Below are 21,971 nucleotides of genomic sequence, written 5' to 3'. Positions count from 1 at the left end.
GCACCACCTCCTCTAAAAAAAAAAGCGAAGAAAGTTCCCACCCTCTACTTCCGCATCCTTTCAAAGCCCGTCCAGCCCTTTCCCTGCGCAATTCCGCTGCCTGCTAATTGGTTGCGTTGGCGTCTCCTCGGGGAATTGGCGTCTGACGCTCTGCATTTTGCGAAACAGGAGCCAGTCCTTTCAATACGCCCCTAGCGTGGCGGGCTCTTTGATGGATGGCAGAGCGGTTTCGGGTTTCGAGAAGGTCGGCGCAAAGCCTTGCTACGTTGTCTATGAAGGGGATGAACGCACGCTGGTGTAAAAGTAATTGCGTGGTATGTTTTGATACATTGTACTGCCATGCCCTGCTTCATTCTGCTGCACGTCCAAGTCTTCGATTGGGAAGATGGGATCCAGATCCTAAGCACAGGAGGTGGGTGGGTAAAACCATTTTGTAGCCTGGGTTATCAAGAGGAAGGTGTCCCTGACCCTTTATGGGTCTCAGCCCATAAAGAAAAAACAAGTTGAAACACATACTTGTTAATTAAAAATGGGGTCTGTGACTCCTACTGAGTCTTGATCCAATCAGAACAGAGCTGGAAGGGATCTTGGAGGTCTTCTAGTCCAATCCCCAGCTCAAGCAGGAGACTCTATACCAGAGATGGCGAACCTTTTAGAGACCGAGTGCCCAAATAGCAACCCAAAACCCACTTATTTATCGCAAGGTGCCAACATGGAAATTTAACCTGAATAATGAGGTTTTACTACCTTAAATAATGATAAACAACGCAGAGTTCAGCTAATTGTTATAAGAAAAACGTGATAAATGCACTTTTATACCCCTTCATTTTTCCCTGTTTTTGAAATATTACATTTAGCAACAATAAAAAAGAAAAACTTTTTAATATCATTTCTCTCTTTTCCCCCTCTCTTTCTCTCTTTTCCTTCCTCTCTCTCCGCTTCTCTTTCCCTCCCTCTCTCTTTCTCTATTCCTCCCCTCTCTGTCTTTCTCTTTCTCTCCCTCTTTCTCTTGCTCTTCCTCCCTCCCCCCTCTCTTTTCTTCCTTCCCTCTCTCTGTTTCTCTCTCTCACTCTCACTCACTCCCACCTGGGGGAGAGGGGAAGAAACCCCTGAACTTAATAAAAATTGAACATTAATGGTTACAGTTAAATGTGTCCTGATTGGAGCAGAAATAAAAGCACCCAAGTTCAAATCTGCAGCACCAAACATTTTAAAGCTCTATGCAGCAAAATTAGATGTGCCAAGTTCACCCTCTGGGTACCATTCTCCTAAACTTATCCGGATTGAGCGTAATTCCTCAGCATGAAATCTCACTTCTCCTCAGCTCAAAGGAAATTTATAATTTCTCCTCCCTCATATTTGGTCAAAAAACCTCAGATTTGAGTGTGTAATTTTTTAAAATCCCCTGGCTAACTAGTAGAGTACTTGAAATTCAGATTCAAGTTGTTACTTTCTGCATTTCTTTAATTTCTTAGTGGTCTGTTTAAAGAAATATCTGGTGTTCCTCCCCCAGCTCCACCAGGATAAAGCCCAACCACATTTCCCACATTTTTCCCTTTCTCACATTTGTATCTTTCAGTCAGGATTCTGCCCAACAGCAGCGAGATACTGAATTCCCAGTAGCTGTATTACTCATTGTTTGTCTTTGTATTGTTATGGCATTCTTCCAATCATTCTTCCAATGCTGCAAAGGCAGCCTTCATACATATGCACACATACACACACAAAACATCAGCTCCCAAACACCTTGATCAGCAGAGCAAATCCCTATTTTAATATTTCTGCGGCTTCACCATCCAGTGCTGCAGCATTTCCTCATTTCAGCCTGCTCACAACGTTTATTACTATTTCTCTCTACATACACACAACACCTCCTTATTGTAAGTCTCCCTTCCCCCCCCCCTGAACTGGTGCTGGGTGGTGGGAATCTGATGTCTGGAGACCAAGGAGCCCAGGAGCAGCGTGCCGAAACTCAGCTGGCTGGCAGGGAGGTGGGGCATCCCAACACTAGCATTTCTCCAGGAAAAGATACTGACTTCTGGGAGGCCAGAATGAGCTGAGACAATGCAGGGTCGCATTGCGGCTCCGTGCTAAATTTCACTTTGCTACGCAAGGTGCTGTGAGAGTAGGGGGCAGGCCATGGAAGCAGCAACAGCAAATGTATGGCGACAAAGGCGGAATGCTGTTTTGCACATTTTTTTAGTCCCTCAAACTTTTGTTTCCCTGCAAACAACAGCGAAAAATGTGACAGAAATGTGATGCAGCTGGGCTGGGGTGACGGTGCATGTGCCCACAGAGAGAACTCTGTGTGCCACCTCTGGCATGCATGTCATAGATTCATCACCACAGCCCTATACCATTTCAGACAAGTGGCAGTCCAGTCTTTTCTTAAAAACCACCAGTGATGAAGGCAAGCTGCTCCACTGGTTAATTGTCTTCATTGTTAGGAAGTTTCTTCTTAATTCCAGTTGTTCTCTCCTTAATTAGTTTCCATCCGTTATTTCTTGTCTTGCCTTCTGGTGCTTTGGAAAATAAGTTGATCCCCTCTTCTTTGTGGCAGCCACTCATATACTGGAATGCTACCTACTATCATGTCATCCCTAGATCTTCTTTTCTCTAGACTAGCCATATCCAATTCCTGCAACTCTTCTTCAAATGTTTTAGATTACACGCCTTTAATCATTTTAGTTGCTGTTCTCTGCACTTTCCCCAAAGTCTGAACATCTTTTTTGTAATGTGACCAAAACTGTATGTAGTATTTCAGGTGTGGTCCTACTAATCCACATTTTTCTTTATTTAGAACTGACAACTAAAAAATACAATCAGAAAATGGGGATTTTTCCTGGTCTCCCAGGGTTAAAATACAGGTTCTGGAGAACTGGTAGTGGAAATTTTGAGTAGTCCGGAAAACCGGCAAATACCACCTCTGGCTGGCCCCGGAGTGGGGTGGGAATGGAGATTTTGCAGTATCCTTCCCCTGCCTTGCCCACCAGGACCATGCCCACAGGACCAGTAGTAAAAAAAATGAATTTCACCACTATGGTCTAATAATTTGCAATCCCCTGAAGCTGGTAGATAATTATACACAATAATTGTCCAGGTTATTATTTATGTGGACGAGGTTACCTTGGCTTGAAAGAGTGTTACATTCTGTGGCATGATAGTGGAATGAGGAAATTCTAGTGTTGTAAGTCCTAACCTTGCCAACTTCCAGGTAGTTGGACCAACTCCCAAAATTCTTAAAAATGATCAACCACCCTGTGGAATTGTGAGAGTTGAAGTCCCAACACCTGGAAATTTCTATAATTCAGATATAGAAATTAAGATATGAATAATGCTAACATCTTTACTTAATTTTAATATACAAGTGACATGTTAAAAAGTTGATATTGGCAAGATGAATAGCAGCCGTGGCACTTTTACAATTTTTTAGCTTCATTAACAGTGGATTTTGAGCAGATTAAGCTTGTGTTTCAACAACGTGTTATGAACACGGAAGAACAGCACAATGTATTTTGGAGGAGCCAATCTTAAGTACATTCAAAGACTTCAAAATATAGAATCTATAATGTCACTCCTTTTGAAATGGGTCACCACTATTTTTGGAAAAAAAAATTCCAGACAATTTCATATGCAATGTCACTCCGTTCTCATGGTGAAGATGTTATTGATTGAATAGTTTTATACTGTATTTTTTATACTATTTCCTACAATAATATTCATGCACACTTCATAATTTGAGATTTAATTTTTCACTCTTTTCATCATTTATTAGTATTTATCCAGAAAAATTTAACTTCTTCAAATATTACAGACGTTTGTTCTGTTACTTGTTGAACTCGACCACAGCTTCTCGACCACAGCTTGCTTAACTGCCCATCTTAGTTCAATTGCTTATACTGTTTTATCATCTGTTTTACTGAGATTTTGGGGTTTACTATAATATTTATTCAGATACTCTTTTCCATAAATAAGGCTCCCATAATGTAGACACATGTGTTGTTATCTTAGGGGAACAAATACTTAACTTCGTATATTCATTGTATTTTGAAAGGCTTATAAATAACATTTGTTTATATGTAAATACTTTATTTGTTTTGCCCTACTTCAACCAAAGAATATCTGGAATTGTTTCTTATTGTAGAAGAGTATGATAATAAATCCCACTCAAGTACATCTGCAAATGATTTTACTATGAAACATCTTAATGATTTTGTTGTGAAAAAATATGCCTTAATGATTTCACTCTTTCTTACTCTAATAGAGGAGTCAAAGGTAGAATCGAATCGAACAGAACAGACCTTGGTGGTTCAGGCAGGAGATCCTATACCATTTCAGACAAAGGGTTGTCCAATCTCTTCTTAAAAACTTGCAGTGTTGGAGCATTCACAACTTCTGGAGGCAAGTTGTTCCACTGATTAATTGTTCTGTCAGGAAATTTCTTCTTAGTTCTAGTTTGCATTTCTCCTTGATTAGTTTCCATCCATTGCTTCTTGTTCTACCCTCGGGTGCTTTGGAGAATAGCTTGACTCCCTGTTCTTTGTGGCAATCAGTTCCCAGTTTTAAAAATATATTCTTTTGGACAACCATGTTTTAAGATAAAGCTGATATTTTTTTTCAGAATTTGGTACGTTTTAAAAAGTATATATTCATAATATTTTGGCTTCTTCTCAAGTACTGATTGTTATTTATTGAAGGTAAAATAATTGTTATTTATTGAAGGTAAAGTAATCAAAATCTTTTGCAGTATTAATAAAGTTCTTTACATTTTCAGATTTAAAAATGTTCTCTGGGTCAAAAATTACAGAAGAATCCTTGTAGTGGAATTTAGAGAAACACCAATCTTAACATAATGGAATCTTGTTAAGAAAAGAAAATGTCGATGCATCAGCAAGAGAAACTGTTGTCTTATAATGGGATACTGCTTCTTTTCCAGCTATCAAGAGGGAACAATTCACAGAGTGATGATATCACAATTACTACATTGCATGTGAAAAGAATGACATTTGACAATGACACTAAATTATTTAATGAGGTGTCCACTGGATCATTTTGCATATATGGTGAAGATATCGAAATTATTCACTGCAGCAATGCATCTGACTTCAGAACTGGAATTCTTCACCCTTGCATTCTTTTGAAAAAGAAGAAAAAGAAAAAAATTAAATATACGCTATTGTTGTGTCATATCCATAATAAATTTGAACTGGTTCTGCAGTTTAAATTGGACTATGCAATCAAAGAACCTGTACAATTATTAGCTGGTCCAACAATTATATGGTATTATGAAGGACATCTGCTACATATTTCTCCCCAAACTGGCACTGTTTTATGTGCCCCTATTCAGTTTTCTTCTGTCCAATGGGCTGGTCAAGTTAAGGGTGAGGGTATAGTTGTTTTAGGAACCAGAGCTGCTGGTTTTCCGGGAGACAATAAGCAAAGTGATGCTAGGTCAGACCTGGCCATCTGGGGATATGAGTGTTTTGCATATGGAGTTGACAAACAAAAAGTACTATTGAATGCTAGTTTCTTGCCTCACGCTTATGGCAGTGTAGTGCGTTGTGTATATGTTTGCAAAACTGAAATTAAAAAAGGCAAATTTAAGACGTCACTGATAGCAGTTACTTGCAAAGGCCAATTGATTTTCTTTCAAGATGGTTCGCCTAAACATCACCTGCAGCTTCCATATGAAAAACCTGTTTCAGTACAAATAGCTTCAGTGGATGGAGATCGCCAATTGGTGATTGTGATGTTTGCTTCTGGAGATGTATGTGCTGTATGGAAACATAACTTGCAGGTATTGAACTGATGTTCTAAAACAATTTTTATTAGAATTGTGGAGATTCTGTCTCATTGTTTTTGTAAAATATTACATGCCTAGTTATACCAGTCCAGATTGCTGAAAGAAATGAGGATGCATGTACTGTTATTTTACCTAAGTGTTGAACATTCAATCAAACAAAATCTGTACCTTGCTTATAGGACAGCCATTGTTTACATAGGAACTTAATGTGCATTATGTAGTTCTGACATATGAAGGTTTTCTTGGTTCTTGTAGACACAAAGCTTATTTTCTAAAATGAGTGATACAATTTTGATATAATTTAATTGATTCACTCCTTAATTTTATATCTGTTCTGTAGCTTAATTAAATCTTTATATCAAATTATATTAAATTATTTCTTTATATCAAACCTGGCTGAACATACCTATTTATTGGTAATGGGCTGCAAACTATCATTAAGTTCTACTTAATCTATCATAAGTTTGTGTTTACAAACACGCACATATATATGGAGAATAAGCCCAGGTTATTTCGGGCTTAAATGAAATTCTAACCAATTTATTAATTATTTTGATTAGATCTAAAATATAAGCCATGGGAAGGACCATAGTTTTCAAAAGAACAATTATAAATTAAATACATTCACAGTTATTGCATGGTAGATTATAAAATGTTTGTGTTCAATCTTGGATTTACAGACCATGTTCTGTGTAAATTGACATTATGACAGCAATTAAAATTATTCCTGTGCAGTGCGATCATGTAGTAGTTGTACCATGTATCTTAAACTGCCTTTTCAGTAAGTACAACTAACATCTTTTAATAAATGCAAATAATGCCTATCACTGCAAAAACTTCAGATAAAATGCTGTCTTACGTATTTTAATCATGCGCTATATGTATATAACTAATTTTTTAAAAGATCATTACAATTCTGATGTTCTAGGTGGCTTCTTGCTGGGAGAATGTGAAATCTGTTCTGGTAGATGATTTTGCTGGTATTGGAACTGAACAAATCGTAATTTTTTTTAAGAGTGACTCTATTTCAGAAACATTAAAGGCATTTCAAATAACAGATTTTGGAAATTTTAATTATGAGGTAAGATATGCTACAAATAATTGGGAAATGTTTATTTTAAAAAGAATTATGCCAATTATTAATTTAATATTTAATGTTTTTATTTATTTAATTTAAATTTAGTTTAAAATTTAATTAATAATTTAATATTTAAGTTCATATTTCAGTACAGATTGTAGCACTGCATACAGGATTTCAATGAACATTTTGATTCAAATTACTGACTTTGGTCATATCAATAACTTACAAATCAAAACTTTGACTCACTTAATTAGTTACAAAGCAGACAAAATCCTTCCTATGTAGGACTTAACATGGTTTATTTTTCCAGTACAAAGTACTTCTAAGCATTGGCCTTGTAGATTTCAGTTCACCATCTCCAGAACAACTACAAGTAGTTCTAAGCTTCCATTTATGTTTTATTTCAGGTTCTCATATTATTTCAGTAGCATAGTGAAATAAACCACATATAAACTACAGTGGAATGGATCACACATGTTAAGTTAAAACTAACAAAATACATTATGGCACCTTATGGTACAGTGTATAAACATAGCCTGTGTTTAATCTTAACTATGACTTACTGAATAGCATAAAGTCAATTCTGCAACTTATGCAGGAGACTATCATGATTTATCTCGTCTAATTCTAAAAATTAGGGTTTGAATGACATACTAAGCTTTGTTGTTTCTAAAAGACAAAGTTTGGATTTATTTGATGTAAATATATAGAGGGTAACACACAAGTCCCAAGATGCACTGTGTTTAGTTTTGCGTGATTTAGCTTTGTGATCAAACGTGGCCACTGTATATGTCTCATTTTCAAGCTTTTTAATTACTATACAGTCTTAGTGGTATGATTGGCATCTTTAGAATATTTTTTAAAATTGTGATCCCCCCCTATCTAATCGATGTTACATCAAAAATCAGACTACAACTACATGCGGCATATTTTAAACAGTTAGAAATATATATATAAGTTATATCTGGTGTGGGTTTGGGTGGGGTGGGGTTTTTTTGTGGGGGGGAGGGGTCTCCTGTAGTATACAGGGGTGAATACAAAGCAATGTCAGTCTCTTCTGCTGCCTGACCAGAAGAGGTGTGATTAGTTTCAGTTTTCTATGGAAAGATCTTAAATTTATGTTTGGATTCTTGTGAAGTTCTCCACAGAGTATTCTGTAAATCTTGGTGTTTAATTAATATGTGCATTGCTTTTTCTTAGAGTAATATAAACTATGAAAGTGACTGTTCTGCTGAAGAGATACAAGAGAATCGCCTTCGTACTATCAAAGCACTTGAAGCACGATTACAGGTTTGTGTGTAGCATCTTTTTCTAGGATATACATTTTGTTTTATTTAATGAAATTTGCATTTTGACATGTTTTCAGTCCATCTACAATGTAGGTTTCATTACAGGCAGAACATTAGCAACTATTCATAATTATAAGCATGACTAAATATATATTGTTTTACTTGAGTTTAGAAATATATTTCTGGAAGTCTAGAAGTTAAATTTCTAACCTAAGTAATTTTTAAACCACAAAAATAGATCTTTAGCATCTTTCAGGAAGAAAATCCCATGATGCTTACAAGAGTATCATCACAAAGCCTCTGTTCTCTTATGTAGGCTGGTTTTGCATCTGTTCGAGATATTCAACAACATTTACGCCTCAAAGAAAAAGTTTTGATGGAAAGCTGCCATGCATTATTAGATCTTGTTCAAGATTGGAAACAAAGAATTCCTAGGATCAAAAAGGTATTTTGCAGCAATGTTAAAAGTAGTATGTAATTTTTTCCTATTATATAGTTGTAGAACTTGCCATTTCTAGTAACAGAAGCAAAAATAATGGTCCGGTTAAACAAGTAATGTAATTATTTTTTAACAGAATACTGGTTCAAAAATTGCTGCTATAGTGCAGTGATGGCTAACCTTGTTCGGATCGCATGCCAAAAGCGGGAGGAGCGCAAGGGGGTTGTGCGTGAGCGTGCCCACATCTATAATGCTATGCATGTGACACTCCCATGCATGTGCGCGTGATCCCCCTGCATGCATGCGCGTGTGATCCCTGCCCTGCTCCCCACTTTTGGTCCACGATGGACCCATTTTTCACCCACCACTGGCTCCAGGGGCTTTCTAGGAGCCTGGGGAGGGCGAAAACAGCCTCCCCTGCCCCCCCGGAAGCCCTCCGGAGGCTTCCCTGAAGGCTCCAGAGTGAAAAACAGCCATACAGTCAACCCAGAAGTTCTGGAATGCTGACTTCCGGTTTGTCCATAGGACCTATTTTTGCCCTCCGGCGCCTTCAGGGGGCTTCCCTGAAGGCTCTGGAGCGCGAAAAACGGCCCAACACGCAAACCGGAAGTCCATTCCCGAACCTCCAGTTAGTGTGTTGGGTGGTTTTTTACCCTCCGGAGGACGAAAAATGACTGAAAAGAAGGCCGAAGTCAGCTGGCCAGTGCACACATGCGCACTCGAGCTGACAGGGCAACACTTCACATGCCCCAACAAATGGCTCTGCATGCCACTTGTGGCATATGTGCCATAGGTTCACCATCACGGCTATAGTGTTTAGAGATCACTGAAATATTCTACTTGCCAATAACATATATATTTATAATATTCAGGATAATGGTAACTTTTCAATAGTTTATATGTAATCATATCACCTGGGCACTTGCATTGTGCAATTTACTCAATTTGAAATTGAGGGGAAAAATCAGAATGGGTATGAATACTTGATAAGGATAATTTAAAATCACATACATTCTCCAGCTGATGGCGCAGGAGGGTCCAGGAGTGGGTTGTTCAATCCTTATTTGCCTAAGAGACTGAGTCAGAATTTAAGCCACACTTCCAGCTTCCTCTGCTGATATCCAATTCCCACTCAGTCTTGCCCGAAAAGAGATGTAAAAAACCTTTGCTGTTAGTGAAAATTGGTTTTCTTTCCTAGAATAGTTTGAAATTTTTTTCTTTTAATTAAATTGATGTCGCTACTGGATGGAAGGTGTCTGAACTTGGCTCACAAGTTCTTTCTTCCACCTGCTTGTGCTAGAGTAGCTCATTGTATGGGCTAGACCCTGCTGGAGGTACCAGGGTCCTCACAGGCAAGCTCCGGCTGGGCCGGCCATCAGAGTCCATTGCGGCTCCGTTTAAATTGCTTCTGATTACTGGCTCATGAGTGGGCCAGGGAGGTTACCCTGCGTTGCCGCTGGCTCTCAAGGGCTGCAGCCAGTAGACATCGAGGCTGCAAGGGCAAGGAGCGCCTGTGCGGCACGCCGGCGTTCCCACATAGCTGCAAACCAGAACAGGAGGGCGCGATTGGCACTGGCTGTTAATTGCGCAGGGCTGCATTGCCGACCGGATGATCTCGGGGCCGTTTGCTCGTCTGCACCATTGTTTTTTGTCCGGAGGCTTCTCCCTCGTGAGTATGGGGCCCTGGAGGCATCCATTTTGGGAGAGTTCCTTGGGCGGTGCCCATCTTGGGAAGGTACTCATGGCAGTGGCCATTTTGTTAGTGGCCATGAGGTGGTGGCCATTTTGTTGAACCTCCGGGGGAGTCACATGGACGGCGGCCATTTTGTTTCCTCTTTTTCTCTGCCACAAGGCTCATTGCAACTGCAGGCTCCTGTGAGGTCAGTTGCAGATCAAAAACAGGAGTTTTGTCGTTGTGTTGGTTGCTGAACTGGTCAGGTGTGGCCTTGGGCAGAGAATTTGTTACAAGACCATGGCTGATTCCCGCGGTGAAAGTAGCTCTGGGGCGACTTCTGCAGCTCCTTCAAAGAGCTCCAAGAAGAGAAAGTGTTCCCCACAGGATCCTCCTCCACTGGTGAAGCGAGCTCCCTCCAGGCAAGGGGGTGCAGAGGATGGGGAGAAGGAGATAAGGCCCCTTTGCCCTCGGTAAGGTCCACACACACCCGTCTGAAGGGCGCTCCACTTTCTCCATCTCCTTCCCCTTCAAGGATCTCTGGATCCCCAAGGGCCAGTTCGATCTCACCCCCACTCTCGGAAATAGAGGACGAGGAAGGCAAGTACCATCTGCCTAAATGCATTATGCCTGTTCCTGACCCGGGGCATAGGCACCAGTTGGCACCCAGCCCCGGGCCTAGTCATGACATTGGTGATTTTGAGGACTTACCTGATAACATTCAATATCTTATTCATCGAGCCATTGCACATGGCATAGCCCTCCAGGGTTGGCCTTCTGATCAGACGGACAAAGAGCTGATGGAGGTCAAGCGCAGACGCATCCAGGTTCTGGTTGCTTGATCAGACAGGATGCAGAGAGGGGTCTCCCCTTCGCTGAGAAGCGAGGTTTCGCTCCAGAAAGGGGAAGAGCAGAAGGAGACAGAGCTTTCTGATGATGAAGGTTTGGCACCGGATATTCCAGCCTTTGCTGGTTTGTTTCCTTCTAATGTCTTCCATTCCTTGCTATTTAAAGCCAGGAGCACCGCGGCCGATGAAATGGAGGATGGCAAACAGAAGAAGAAGGAGACCGTGGCCGAGGCTTCAACTTCCAAGGCAGCGCCTAAGAAAAAACGTTTGTTTGTGGAACCTGCGGTGCGGAAAGAGGAAATCTCTGCACCAAAACTGTGTCTGGAGGTCATTCAGAAGCAGTGGGCCAAGCCAGGTACTTTCTCTACCCCGGGTGGGAATGACAGACGGTTCTATAATATGGATCCTGATTTCTCCCAGGCATTACAGGTTCCGGAGGTGGATGCCCCTGTGGCCACCCTGGCATCCCCAACTCCCTTGGTGGCAAGTGATGTAGTCGACAATCTGAAGGCAGAAGATAAAAGGACTGAACTGGCATTGCGTAAGACTTTCCTGGCGGCAACATGGTGATCAAGGCCGCTTCGTCCGCGTCTTTCTTCAATCGTGCCATGCCTATGTGGCTTGAACAAATGCAGGAGCATGTCCAGGCGCACAATGTGAGGCTGCTTCAAGACATCAGCAAGGTCATGGCTGCGACTCAGTTTTTGGCAGATGCTACCTTGAACGCCACTAAATTTGCCTCCAGGGCTCTTTCTTCCTCTGTTTCAGCTAGGCGGATGATGTGGCTTCGAAAGTGGCAGGCGGAGGCCAAAGCGAAGTGGAAGCTGGCGGCAGGCCCGTATGTGGGGAAAAAGCTGTTTGGTGAGGTTCTGGACCCAATATTCATTGAGGATAAGAACAAACATAATGTTTTGCCTGCCACGACTAAGAAGCAGGAACACAAGTACACACCATATACACGTAGGGCACCCTATAGGGGTACTGACACAGACTATCATTATCAACCTAGGAATTTTCAGCCACGTCAGGACGGGGCAGGATAGATCGTCTTACAGGGACAGGTCACGCTTCCAACCCCAGGGTAGGCGGCCCTTTCGGGAGCGGATGCCCCTTCCGCCAGAATAAATGAGTGGGTTTGGACAGCTCCCACTGGTGGTCGGTTGGTGTTGTTTGGCGACCAATGGGAGAGTATTACTTCGGATCTCTGTGTCCTTAACACGGTGAAGTTTGGCCTGCGACTGGAATTCCTATCCGTCCCTCCGAATTGTTTTCGAACGTTTACGTCCTCCAAGTGCGCACTTAAGAGACAGCTTATGCGCCGGGCGATTGACCACCTGTGGACATCCAGGCGGTGCAGGTGGTTCCTCAAGAGGACCAGGGCAGGGGGTTTTATTCCAACTTCTTTGTAGTTCCAAAGTCCTCTGGGGGTTGGAGGGCGATCCTTGACCTTAAACGGTTGAACCGTTACTTAGTTTACAAACAGTTCAAGATGGAATCCCTTCGTTCCATCCTCGAAGGCATCAGGAAGGGCGACTACCTCACGTCCATTGACTTGACGGAGGCTTACCTTCATGTAGCTATCCTCTCTGAGCACAGGAAGTTCCTTAGGTTTTCCTACACTGGTGAACACTACCAGTATAGAGCTCTTCCCTTCCGCCTTGCCTTGGCGCCCAGGACTTTTACAAAGATCCTGGCAGCCCTGGCTAACCATCTCAGAACGGTTCCCATCAGGCTTCATTGTTATTTAGATTATATCCTCCTCCAGGCGGAGTCACTGGAGAGGTCCCTTCAAGACGTAAACCTAACAGTGGAGACTCTGCAGAGGTATGGATTCAGTAAACTTCCAGAAGAGCCACATGCAACCATCTACCAGACTGTTGCATTTGGGAGTGATCATAGATTCCTCCTCCGGTATGGTTTTCTTGTCCCAGGATCGTAAGGCTAGCCTGGTAAAGCTGGTCAACCAGGTGCAGAGAGAACGGCGTGTACCCATAGTTACCTTATCCCAGTTGTTGGGGAAGATGATTTCATGCATAGATCTTGTTCCATGCTAGAACCCTCCAGTGGTTCTTGCTCCCATACCAAAGGAGCAAGCGCAGCGCCTTGTCCTTCCAGCTTCGAGTACCCCCCCCCCCACATGAGGCTCTCCCTGAGATGGTGGACTTCGCCAGCGTTAGCCAGAGGGTGTGGGTTCAGGGAGCCGGAGAGACTTACCCTGATCACAGACACGAGCCTTTATGGCTGGGGGGCATTGTTGGGGACACAGCTGGCCCAGGGTCGGAGGTCCCCTCGGGACCTTACACATAACATAAACTGGCTGGAGCTGTGTGCGGCTCATCCGGCCCTTCGACACTTTCAGGCCCTTGTAGAGCAAAGACACATCCTACTCCTGACAGACAGAACTGTTTGAGGAGATCTGCAGGAGATTGGGACAGCCAGTGGTAGACCTCTTTGCATCTCCGAAAAATGCCCAGCTCCCCAGGTTTTTCACACGGTTCCCGACTTGGGGAGCAGAGGGGAGCAGTACCCTACGCAGCAGGTGACCCCCGCGTCTGCTTTATGTGTTCCCCCCTCTCACTGATTCCAGGGGTGTTGGGAAAGATAATGAAGGAAGGGGCGGAGGTAATCATGGTCTCCCCATACTGGCCACGCAGGCCTTGGTTCGCGGATCTGTTAGGTCTGTCCATTGCCAAACCCTGGAGAATCCCACAGGAGAAGATATCCCTACACCAGGGTGTCCTGGTCCATCCAGAGCCGCAATGGCTCCAGTTGACCACCTGGTATTTGAGAGAGATCCTGAGAGAGGCAAGGTTCTCCTCACGGGAAATACGAACCACCTTCGGCGTCCAGATGCCCGGCCACGACCAGGATTTATAATGCCACGTGGTCCACCTTTTGTACTTGGTGCCGTAAGGCATATGTGGCCCCCAAACATCCTTCGCTCCCGAATATCCTGGACTTCCTTCAGGATGGGCTTGATAGGGGGTTAGCCCATAACACACTTCGGAGACAAGTCTTGGCCCTGTCGACTGTCCTGGTCTTGGGTGGCTGGGAGAGCCTGGGCCGTCATCCGGTGGTGAAGAGGTTTCTACGGGGGGTGGGGAGGGCAAATCTTCGGGCCCTGGTAGTTCACAGGTTCCCCTCTTGGGATTTGCCCATGGTCCTCCTGGCCCTAGTGGATCCTACTTTTGAACCTCTGAGGACTGTGTCCTTGCAGTTCCTCACATTAAAGGTGGTTTTCCTGGTCGCTATCAGGTCGGCTAGGAGGATTTCAGAGTTAGGTGCCCTCTCTGTCAGGGAGGACCTTTGTATTTTACAGCCTAACACAGTGGTTCTGAGGCTTGATCCCGCCTTTATCCCAAAGATAAACTCCTACTTTCATAGGGCTCAGGAGTTAATTTTGCCAGACTTCTATCCCAACAGCATCTGCGGAGGCATCATTTGGGCGTAGGGTGCTGCCAGGAGTACATGCGCCCTCAGGTGCCACGAACCAGTGAGTTCCCGCCCTAGGGACTGCCGCTTTGGTATGTTCCACTCCTGGACCCTCCAGCGCCATCAGCTGGAGAAGGAACGTTGGTCCTACCTGAACGTTCTTCTCAGAGTGGAGCAGGATGGTCCAGGTCCCACCGTTATTGTGTTTTGGTTAGGTCCAGGTCTCCTAAGCTACTAATGCTGCGGGCAGGGCCTGTTCTTCTTTCGTTTCTCTAGTTGGAGCTGCGCCTCGTCGGAATTGGATATTAGCAGAGGAAGCTGGAGGCGTGGCTTAAATTCTGACTCAGTCTCTTGGGCAAATAAGGATTGAACAACCACTCCTGGGCCGTCCTGCGCCACGCTGAGAAGAACGTTCAGATAGGACCAACGTTCTTTTAATGTAAATGTGTACCATACTGTGGTAATTTTGGTTGATCCTCAAGTTTATATGTTAGTTAAAATGCATTTTGGGTTCCATGATTGTCTGTAACAATAACAAATTTTCATTATACAAATAGTTATTTGGCTTTATATTTAAAAATATTAATATATTACTATTTCCATCTAAGGAAAATCTTGTTTCTCTTTGGGATGACACAGAGGAAGAATTTGATAATAGTGTATTGACTCCAACTGAAGATGAAGAACAAATTGTAAAGAAGGTTTGGTATCGTGTGGTGGATGACCAGTTAATAGTTGGAGTAGAAGTCATGGAAACATTTGACTTGTGAGTAGTTTAAATTCTATACAATCACGTTGACTCATTGGCAACATTTATATGGTCAAAACCTGAAATCCAAATTGAGCATATATAATTGGCGGCATTTATATGGTGGAAGCTTGAATGCCAAAAAAAAAGTCTAGATATATAGTATTCCAAGACAAAATTTTGTATGCTACATCTTATGAGTAAAAATTGAATATATATTTAATTACATTGTATTTAATATAAAGTTGGCACAAAGTAGTTGTGAATTATAAATATCAAATACATATAGTCTTCTACTTACGACACAGCTGAGTTCAAACTTTCTGTTACTAAGCAAGACAATTATTGAATTATATGCCAGTTGCCAAGTGTCCAAATTTTGTACATGTGATCTTGGAGATGCTGCAACAATCGTAAACTCTGAAAAATAATCGTAAATTATTTTTCCAGTTCTACTTGAACTTTGAAAGTCACTAAACAAATGGTTGTAAGTTGAGAACTACCTGTACACAAGAGCATAGTATACTACAAATACCGAGGCTATAAATATATTTGTTTACATTGTGTTCTTTTGTTTTGAAGCAGGCAACTCAGTGATGCCAGTTTATCTCTGATAATTCGCCAGAAGCGCCATTTACTTTCTCCATCAAAATGCCACTGTAGAGTAGTTACAGTGACAAAAGCTTCAGAGGCTGAGCCTCTATCATGTTGGCACTTGGAACCATTGCCTAAAAAAATCAAGTTAAGTTGCCTCAATGAAGAAAGCAAGTGCAATGGAAAAGACTCAGAAGTGAAGAGGCATAAGGCAAAAGCCATTACAGCAGTTACCCATCTGTCCCCTTTCTTGGCATGGCATGAAATAACTTGTGTGGTACTGCTTCATGCGAAGAAGAGCAGTAACAGTGAAAACTGGCAGAAAAGCAAAAGGTTGACTTTGCTATGTGGAGATTTTTTACTAAGTCTGGTAGAGATTTCTACTGGAAAGCTTTCAATAAATTTGAAAGAGTGTCCAGGTAAATATATATTTACTATAAGAAATATATACAATAAAGAATAAACTTTATATTTTTCTCAAATTAAGATTTCCATTAGTGCTTTATACAGTATTGTCTGAATGTTGCAATCGTGATCAAATTGAATATATTTATTTCAAAAGAACCTTTTAAAAAATAATTAGAATAACATTTTCTATAACATAAATAAGACAACACTTTTCTCTTGATCCCTGTCCTAAGGCCATGCCTCAACCCTTCTTCACTTTCCCTTTATAGATAGTCCTTGACTTATGATCAGGATTGAGCCCAACATTTTTGTTGCTAAGTGGGAGAGTTAAGTGAGTTTTGCCCCACTTTACAACCTTTCTTGCTGCAAAATCATTATAGTTGTTAATAACTTTTTTGTTAAATGAATCTGGCTTCCCCATTGACTTTGCTTGTCAGAAGGTGGCAAAACGTGACCTTGGGACACTACAACTATCATAAATATGAGTGCATTGCCAAGCATCTGAATTTTGATTAAGTGACCATGGGGATTGTGCAATGGTCATAAATGTGAAAAATAGTCATAAGTCACTTTTTCAGTGCTGTTGCATCTTTGAATAGTCACCAAACAAATTGCTGTAAGTTGAAGACTACTTGTACCCAGTTTTTATAGGCTTTTGGAAGAAAGTTTGGAATTTCCTCATTTATTGCAAATTAACTTCATAATTCTGAAGCAACCCCCGGATGTTCTTGGTTAATTCTAGGAATTATATGGAAGATATATACAAGCAATATTATATATGGGTCTATCACAACAATGGCGAACCTTTTTTGGCTCACGTATCATAAGTGGGGGGAGCGCAGGGGGCTCGTGTGCGGGTGTGCTGCACTCATAATGCAATGCACGAACCCCCCCCCCAGTGCACATGCGCACACTACAGGCGCGACCCCCCATTTTTTGCATGCTTTTTTCGCCCTCCCCAGGCTCCAGAGGCTTTATAGGAGCCTGGGGAGGGCGAAAACAGCCTTCCCCGCTCCCCCAGAAGCCCTCCGGAGGCTTCAGGGACCTTCAGGAGGCTTCCCTGAAGCCTCCGGAGCAGTCAAAATGACCCTCCGAGCAAACCGGAAGTCCGTTGCCAAACTTCCGGTTTGCCCATAGGGCTGTTTTTTTGCGCTCCGGAGGCTTCAGGGAAGCTCATGAAGCCTCCGGAGGGGCAGGGGGGCTCTTCGCCCTCCCCATGCTCCTATAAAGCCTCTGGAGCCTGGGGAGGGCGAAAAATGGCTTTAAAAAAGGGTGAACTCAGCTAGCCAGCGAGCGCATGCACTCTGGCCAGCTGACGGCACCGCCTCGCGTGCCCTGACAAATGGCTCCACGTGCCACAGGTTCGCCATCACTGGTCTATCAGAACATATGTTTCATTAAATAATTTCTTCAGTTATGACCCCATCATTCTGAGCATCAAAAATATGACACTTTACTAAACAAAAAAAAAATGCAATAGAGTGCACTTGCTATTTTATTAGATCCTTTCATTGTAGTATGTATGAGTACATATTATATAGCCTTGTGCATTTTGTATGCCATGTCTGTCATGTCTGAAATGGTATCTAAACATAATAAAAATACATTTTAGAAACAAAATTAAGTAGATATCAGTTTTAAACATACTGCTTAGCTTAATTACATTTTTTTAATGTTGCAGGTTCTACAGAAGATCTCCTGGCACTCTGTGCAATATCATACAAATCCTCTTTCGAAATAATCTCCTCTGACTGCACATTGCTTCCAGTAAATAAGCGTCTATTGGAACAAATGGAGTGTGCACCCATCGAGAAATATCCGGATTATATGGTCTGCTGGAAATCTGGAAATCTGAATGGCACTCTTTTCAAGTGGAATCTAAAAACACCTTTTGAAGGATTTTTAACAGTATTCTGCAGGTAGCAACCATTTAAAGGCTGAAAAAGACTTTGTTAGCTTCTTAGGGAGTTTTAACAACTCTGCTGAATTATTATAAAAACCTGACGGGTTTTTATTGGGTATTTTAATTATATTTAATTATCTAGGGGTTTTTAAATACTGTATTTTAATTGTTTTATTTGTCAGCCGACCTCCTCCTTGTGTATGTCTCGGTATATGTCTCTGTTATATGTTTGTTTTGTCCACATATTTATTTCATATGTTTCGTTGTACGCCGCCCCGAGTCCTTCGGGAGAGGGTGCGGCTAAGAAATAAATATTTATTATTATTATTATTATTATTATTATTATTATTATTATTATTATTATTATTATTATTATTATTATTATTATTTTGTAGAGGTAATAATTGTATATGTTGTTGACAGAGGATCCCTAAATGACCATGTTTTAAAATCATTGTCCTGGTATCTGTAGATAAGTGTTTCATTTGTTTATTTAAAAAATTTAAATAGTTTACATAAGGTGCTATAAAACAACTGTAACTACTGGCCTAATGCAGTATCTGATACAGTTAAGAGGAATTTGAAAAAAGTACTTTATTTTTTCTCAGAATTAACATTAATAATCAACCTTTAAATTTTTTTTTATGTAATGTTTTGGAAGAGAAGTAATATTTTCAATGTCATAGCGCTGCTAAGTAAATATCAAATGAATCTTAGAGAAGTCATGAGAACGTGGTACATAATGCTGCCTCTGAATTTTGCAAGTTTTTGAATGTATAAGACAGGAGTTTTCCACATTGTTTTTATGCTTGGCATTTATTCCAAAGATTTTTTTTCCAGGCAAAGTAGAGTTATGTTTCTTTGTCATGAGAATTTTGTTTTCCATGTAAATCTTTCCATTGAATGCATAGTGACAACTGCTTTGTTTGTCTATTTCACAGACACCAACTTGCCTTGTTCCAATGCCTTCATGCCTTCATTGGATTGCTACCACCAACTTGCAAGATAAAATTACTGAAGTTAGGAAATAAGAATCTACTTGCTGAACAGCTTGGATTGACTTTAATAAAAGAAACAGAATTTTTCCAACATGTTTTATCGTCAACTCTGAGACAAACTGAAAATAACTTTTCTCTGAAAAATGAAGGAAACAAAGAAAATAATAGTGCCTCCATAGTTGAACATTTCAAGGAAGCATTTATAAAGGAACAAAAGCAGAGTATGCTGAGTATGAATAGAACAGTGAGTGGTTCCTTATTCAGAAAGTATATTTTGAATTTGTTTGATCTGCAGATGAATTCTGATACGATGTCATGGTTATGCTCTTCATTCTGACTTTATTTTGCAATATTTATTAACTGGAACTATAATTCATTTATAATATAATATATTTAATTAGTTTAATTAGTCTGTAAGATTAAAAAAACCAAACCTGCTTGTGCTTTAGTTGTATTTCTAGTAAGTTTCTATAACAAGAAAATTATTTTGCAAAAATTTCAAGGACTATGGACAATTATTACCTGGCTAAGCAGACATACATTTGCCAATATATATGCACTTCTCACAATTCTGCATTCACATATTGCTTTATTCTAGAACAGCAGTTAGGAGTCTTTACAGGAGAGGAGGAGGAGAGAGTGAAATACTTGATTTTATACCATTTATAGATAAAGGATAGTATAGCAGTATGCCCTGATATTTGCTATAATCAGCATTGAGTTTTCTAAGATATGTTATCTAGGAAAAAATCCTGCAGCGGATAGCTGTATTAGAATGATTGATTTGATAGGTACCTTGTTGCAATGAGATACTAAGAGCAGCTATCAATTGTTCACTTATTTTTGTATAGGTAATATTTGTCACGGCAGGAATGATGTATGAGTGCTTTAGATTCAGCATTCAGGATAATTCTTTCCAGTTAATATTCAATATGGAGTTTATATGGAATGCTGTGAGTGGCGACTGATAATTATAATAAGGATGTTCTTGAATACTGTTGAACAAATCTGAGAACCTGCAGAGTTCTGCAGGAGAACCTGCTGCATGAATAAATTAATTTATTATCTCATGAGTGTGTTCCGTGTGTGTATGTTGTATTCACTACAAATATAACATATTTTATCATCATGTTCTGTTTAAGATAATATGTTTAATGTCAGCATACGTATATTTAGGTTCATACTATGCATACTAACAGCAATCAGCATTCACAATTGATCATATCGCTAGAATAATCTTTAAAATCTTTGGCTGTTTCTGCAGCTTAGTAATATAATATAGTATGGAAATTGGCAATGTGCTTTTTTGTAATCCTGTGCATAGAATAATAAGGCATGTTGTTCTGGCAATTATAGAACTTGATAATTAAAATTGTCACTTTTTCTTGATCACTCTTAGATTGATGTGGGCAAAGTGCTAGTCAGACCTGGCTTCAGATAATTACTATTTGTTAAAATACATTTAAAACATATTCGGCACTACAAAAGAAATAAAATGCAAATATATGGTCTATAGCAGGGGTGTCAAACTCACGTTGCCATAGTGTGACGTATTGGGACTTTTTTCCACTTTGCTAAACTGGGCGTGGGCGTGGCCAGCGCCTGACAGACCCGCCCGCGGGCTGGGAGCTAGACAGCCCTGGTTATAGCTTAAAGCATATTTATCAGAACCTTGATTTTAAAAATCTTTTTCAAAAGAAGTGGATTGAAGAAAGCAAGTTATTGCTGTGATGAGGGAAAACAAGCATTTCAAAAGCATGTAGCTGCAGGTTCCAGGATGTCTTTGGGAAAATTAACTGGAAATGTTAAACTTTCCAACTGTTCCTATAGCTTCCTTACTTTTTTGCTGTCTTCTGTTTCATGGTCAAAGAATATCTTTCTACTTCTATTAATTCTCAAGCATTGGCCTCTGATTTTAAAGATCTGTTGGCAACTGATAAATTTCATATTCATAAAATAATTTCACGTTTTCTGTGATTTCAGTCTGCAAACTTATATCTTTTAATATTTCTCTTAGGTTAGTTATACTAAGGATTTTCACTTCAGCAACTGTTGTCCATTTATTAGATATGATTAAAACTAATATAGCCATCCTTACATAATATTAATGAATACATTATTTAACTAGATGTTTTTGTAACTAAAGTAGCATAATACACATATAAGAAAGAGGAGGTAAATTTCTTGGAATACTTAATACTTTGCAGAAGTTTTCCCTAAAAATACAAAAATGCTAAGGATAGTATATACATAAATTATATGTAGAACAGCCCAGTGCACAGAGTGAGAAGTTCCCTGATGGGCTCTAGCATGAGTCTGAAAGCTTGGAAGAATAAAACTTTGTTCCTGGTGTCTGGCTCAGATTGAATCCTGCAGCATTATCCTGACACATCTATATTTACCTTCATTCATAACACTGAAATAGTTTAATAAGAACCAGATGTACACATGATATAGCTTGCAGTATGAGAAAGAAAATAAAGCATCTGGATAGTATTGCTTAGATGTATTTATGGGTGAAAATACTTGAGCTTTGAAATAGTGATTCTGTGAAACTAATTACATTTACTGTAATTTATCTGGAGACTTCATTATTTTCTAAATTAACACATCAATAAATCCAGCAGTTTAGAACTGTGCTTGTAATGGACTACTTGGGTTATTGTTTCCCACTTTGGTGCAATATGTGAGATAAACTCCCGGATAAGAATTATTTAGACGTATAATATCCTTAGAGTACTTTCCCATTCCTCAAA

The 21,971-nt window shown here is 40.5% G+C and overlaps 1 protein-coding gene across 3 annotated transcripts; it reads left to right on the top strand.

The window, feature by feature from the left end:
• Positions 1-86: 86 nt before the first annotated feature.
• Positions 87-20,933, top strand: FANCB (FA complementation group B). 3 transcript variants are annotated; one of them, XM_081946027.1, is made up of 9 exons: positions 87-314; positions 4,775-5,797; positions 6,732-6,884; positions 8,085-8,174; positions 8,490-8,618; positions 15,173-15,330; positions 15,898-16,325; positions 17,996-18,233; positions 19,159-20,933. In XM_081946027.1, exons 2-9 carry the CDS (start codon positions 4,877-4,879, stop codon positions 19,550-19,552), a joined length of 2,511 nt encoding a protein of 836 aa, XP_081802153.1. In that variant the 5' UTR covers positions 87-314; positions 4,775-4,876; the 3' UTR covers positions 19,553-20,933. The 3 variants fall into 3 exon arrangements, with proteins under 3 accessions (XP_081802153.1, XP_081802152.1, XP_081802151.1); XM_081946026.1 differs by having other exon boundaries at positions 88-412; positions 15,895-16,325; positions 19,159-20,932; XM_081946025.1 differs by having other exon boundaries at positions 89-314; positions 15,895-16,325; positions 19,159-20,932.
• Positions 20,934-21,971: the final 1,038 nt, after the last annotated feature.

Source organism: Natrix helvetica (assembly GCF_964273705.1).
Source record: "Natrix helvetica genome assembly, chromosome: 3".
In the NCBI taxonomy this organism is placed as follows: Eukaryota; Metazoa; Chordata; class Lepidosauria; order Squamata; family Natricidae; genus Natrix; species Natrix helvetica.
This window is presented reverse-complemented; position numbering and strand designations above follow the sequence as displayed.

Bases quoted from the DNA above. Each gene is read 5' to 3' on its own strand.
- FANCB (XM_081946026.1), top strand. From the start codon at position 4,877: ATGTCGATGCATCAGCAAGAGAAACTGTTGTCTTATAATGGGATACTG. The intron at 5,798-6,731 runs GTATTGAACTGA...CTGATGTTCTAG, and splicing joins TATGGAAACATAACTTGCAG to GTGGCTTCTTGCTGGGAGAA. The intron at 18,234-19,158 runs GTAGCAACCATT...TCTATTTCACAG, and splicing joins TTTTTAACAGTATTCTGCAG to ACACCAACTTGCCTTGTTCC.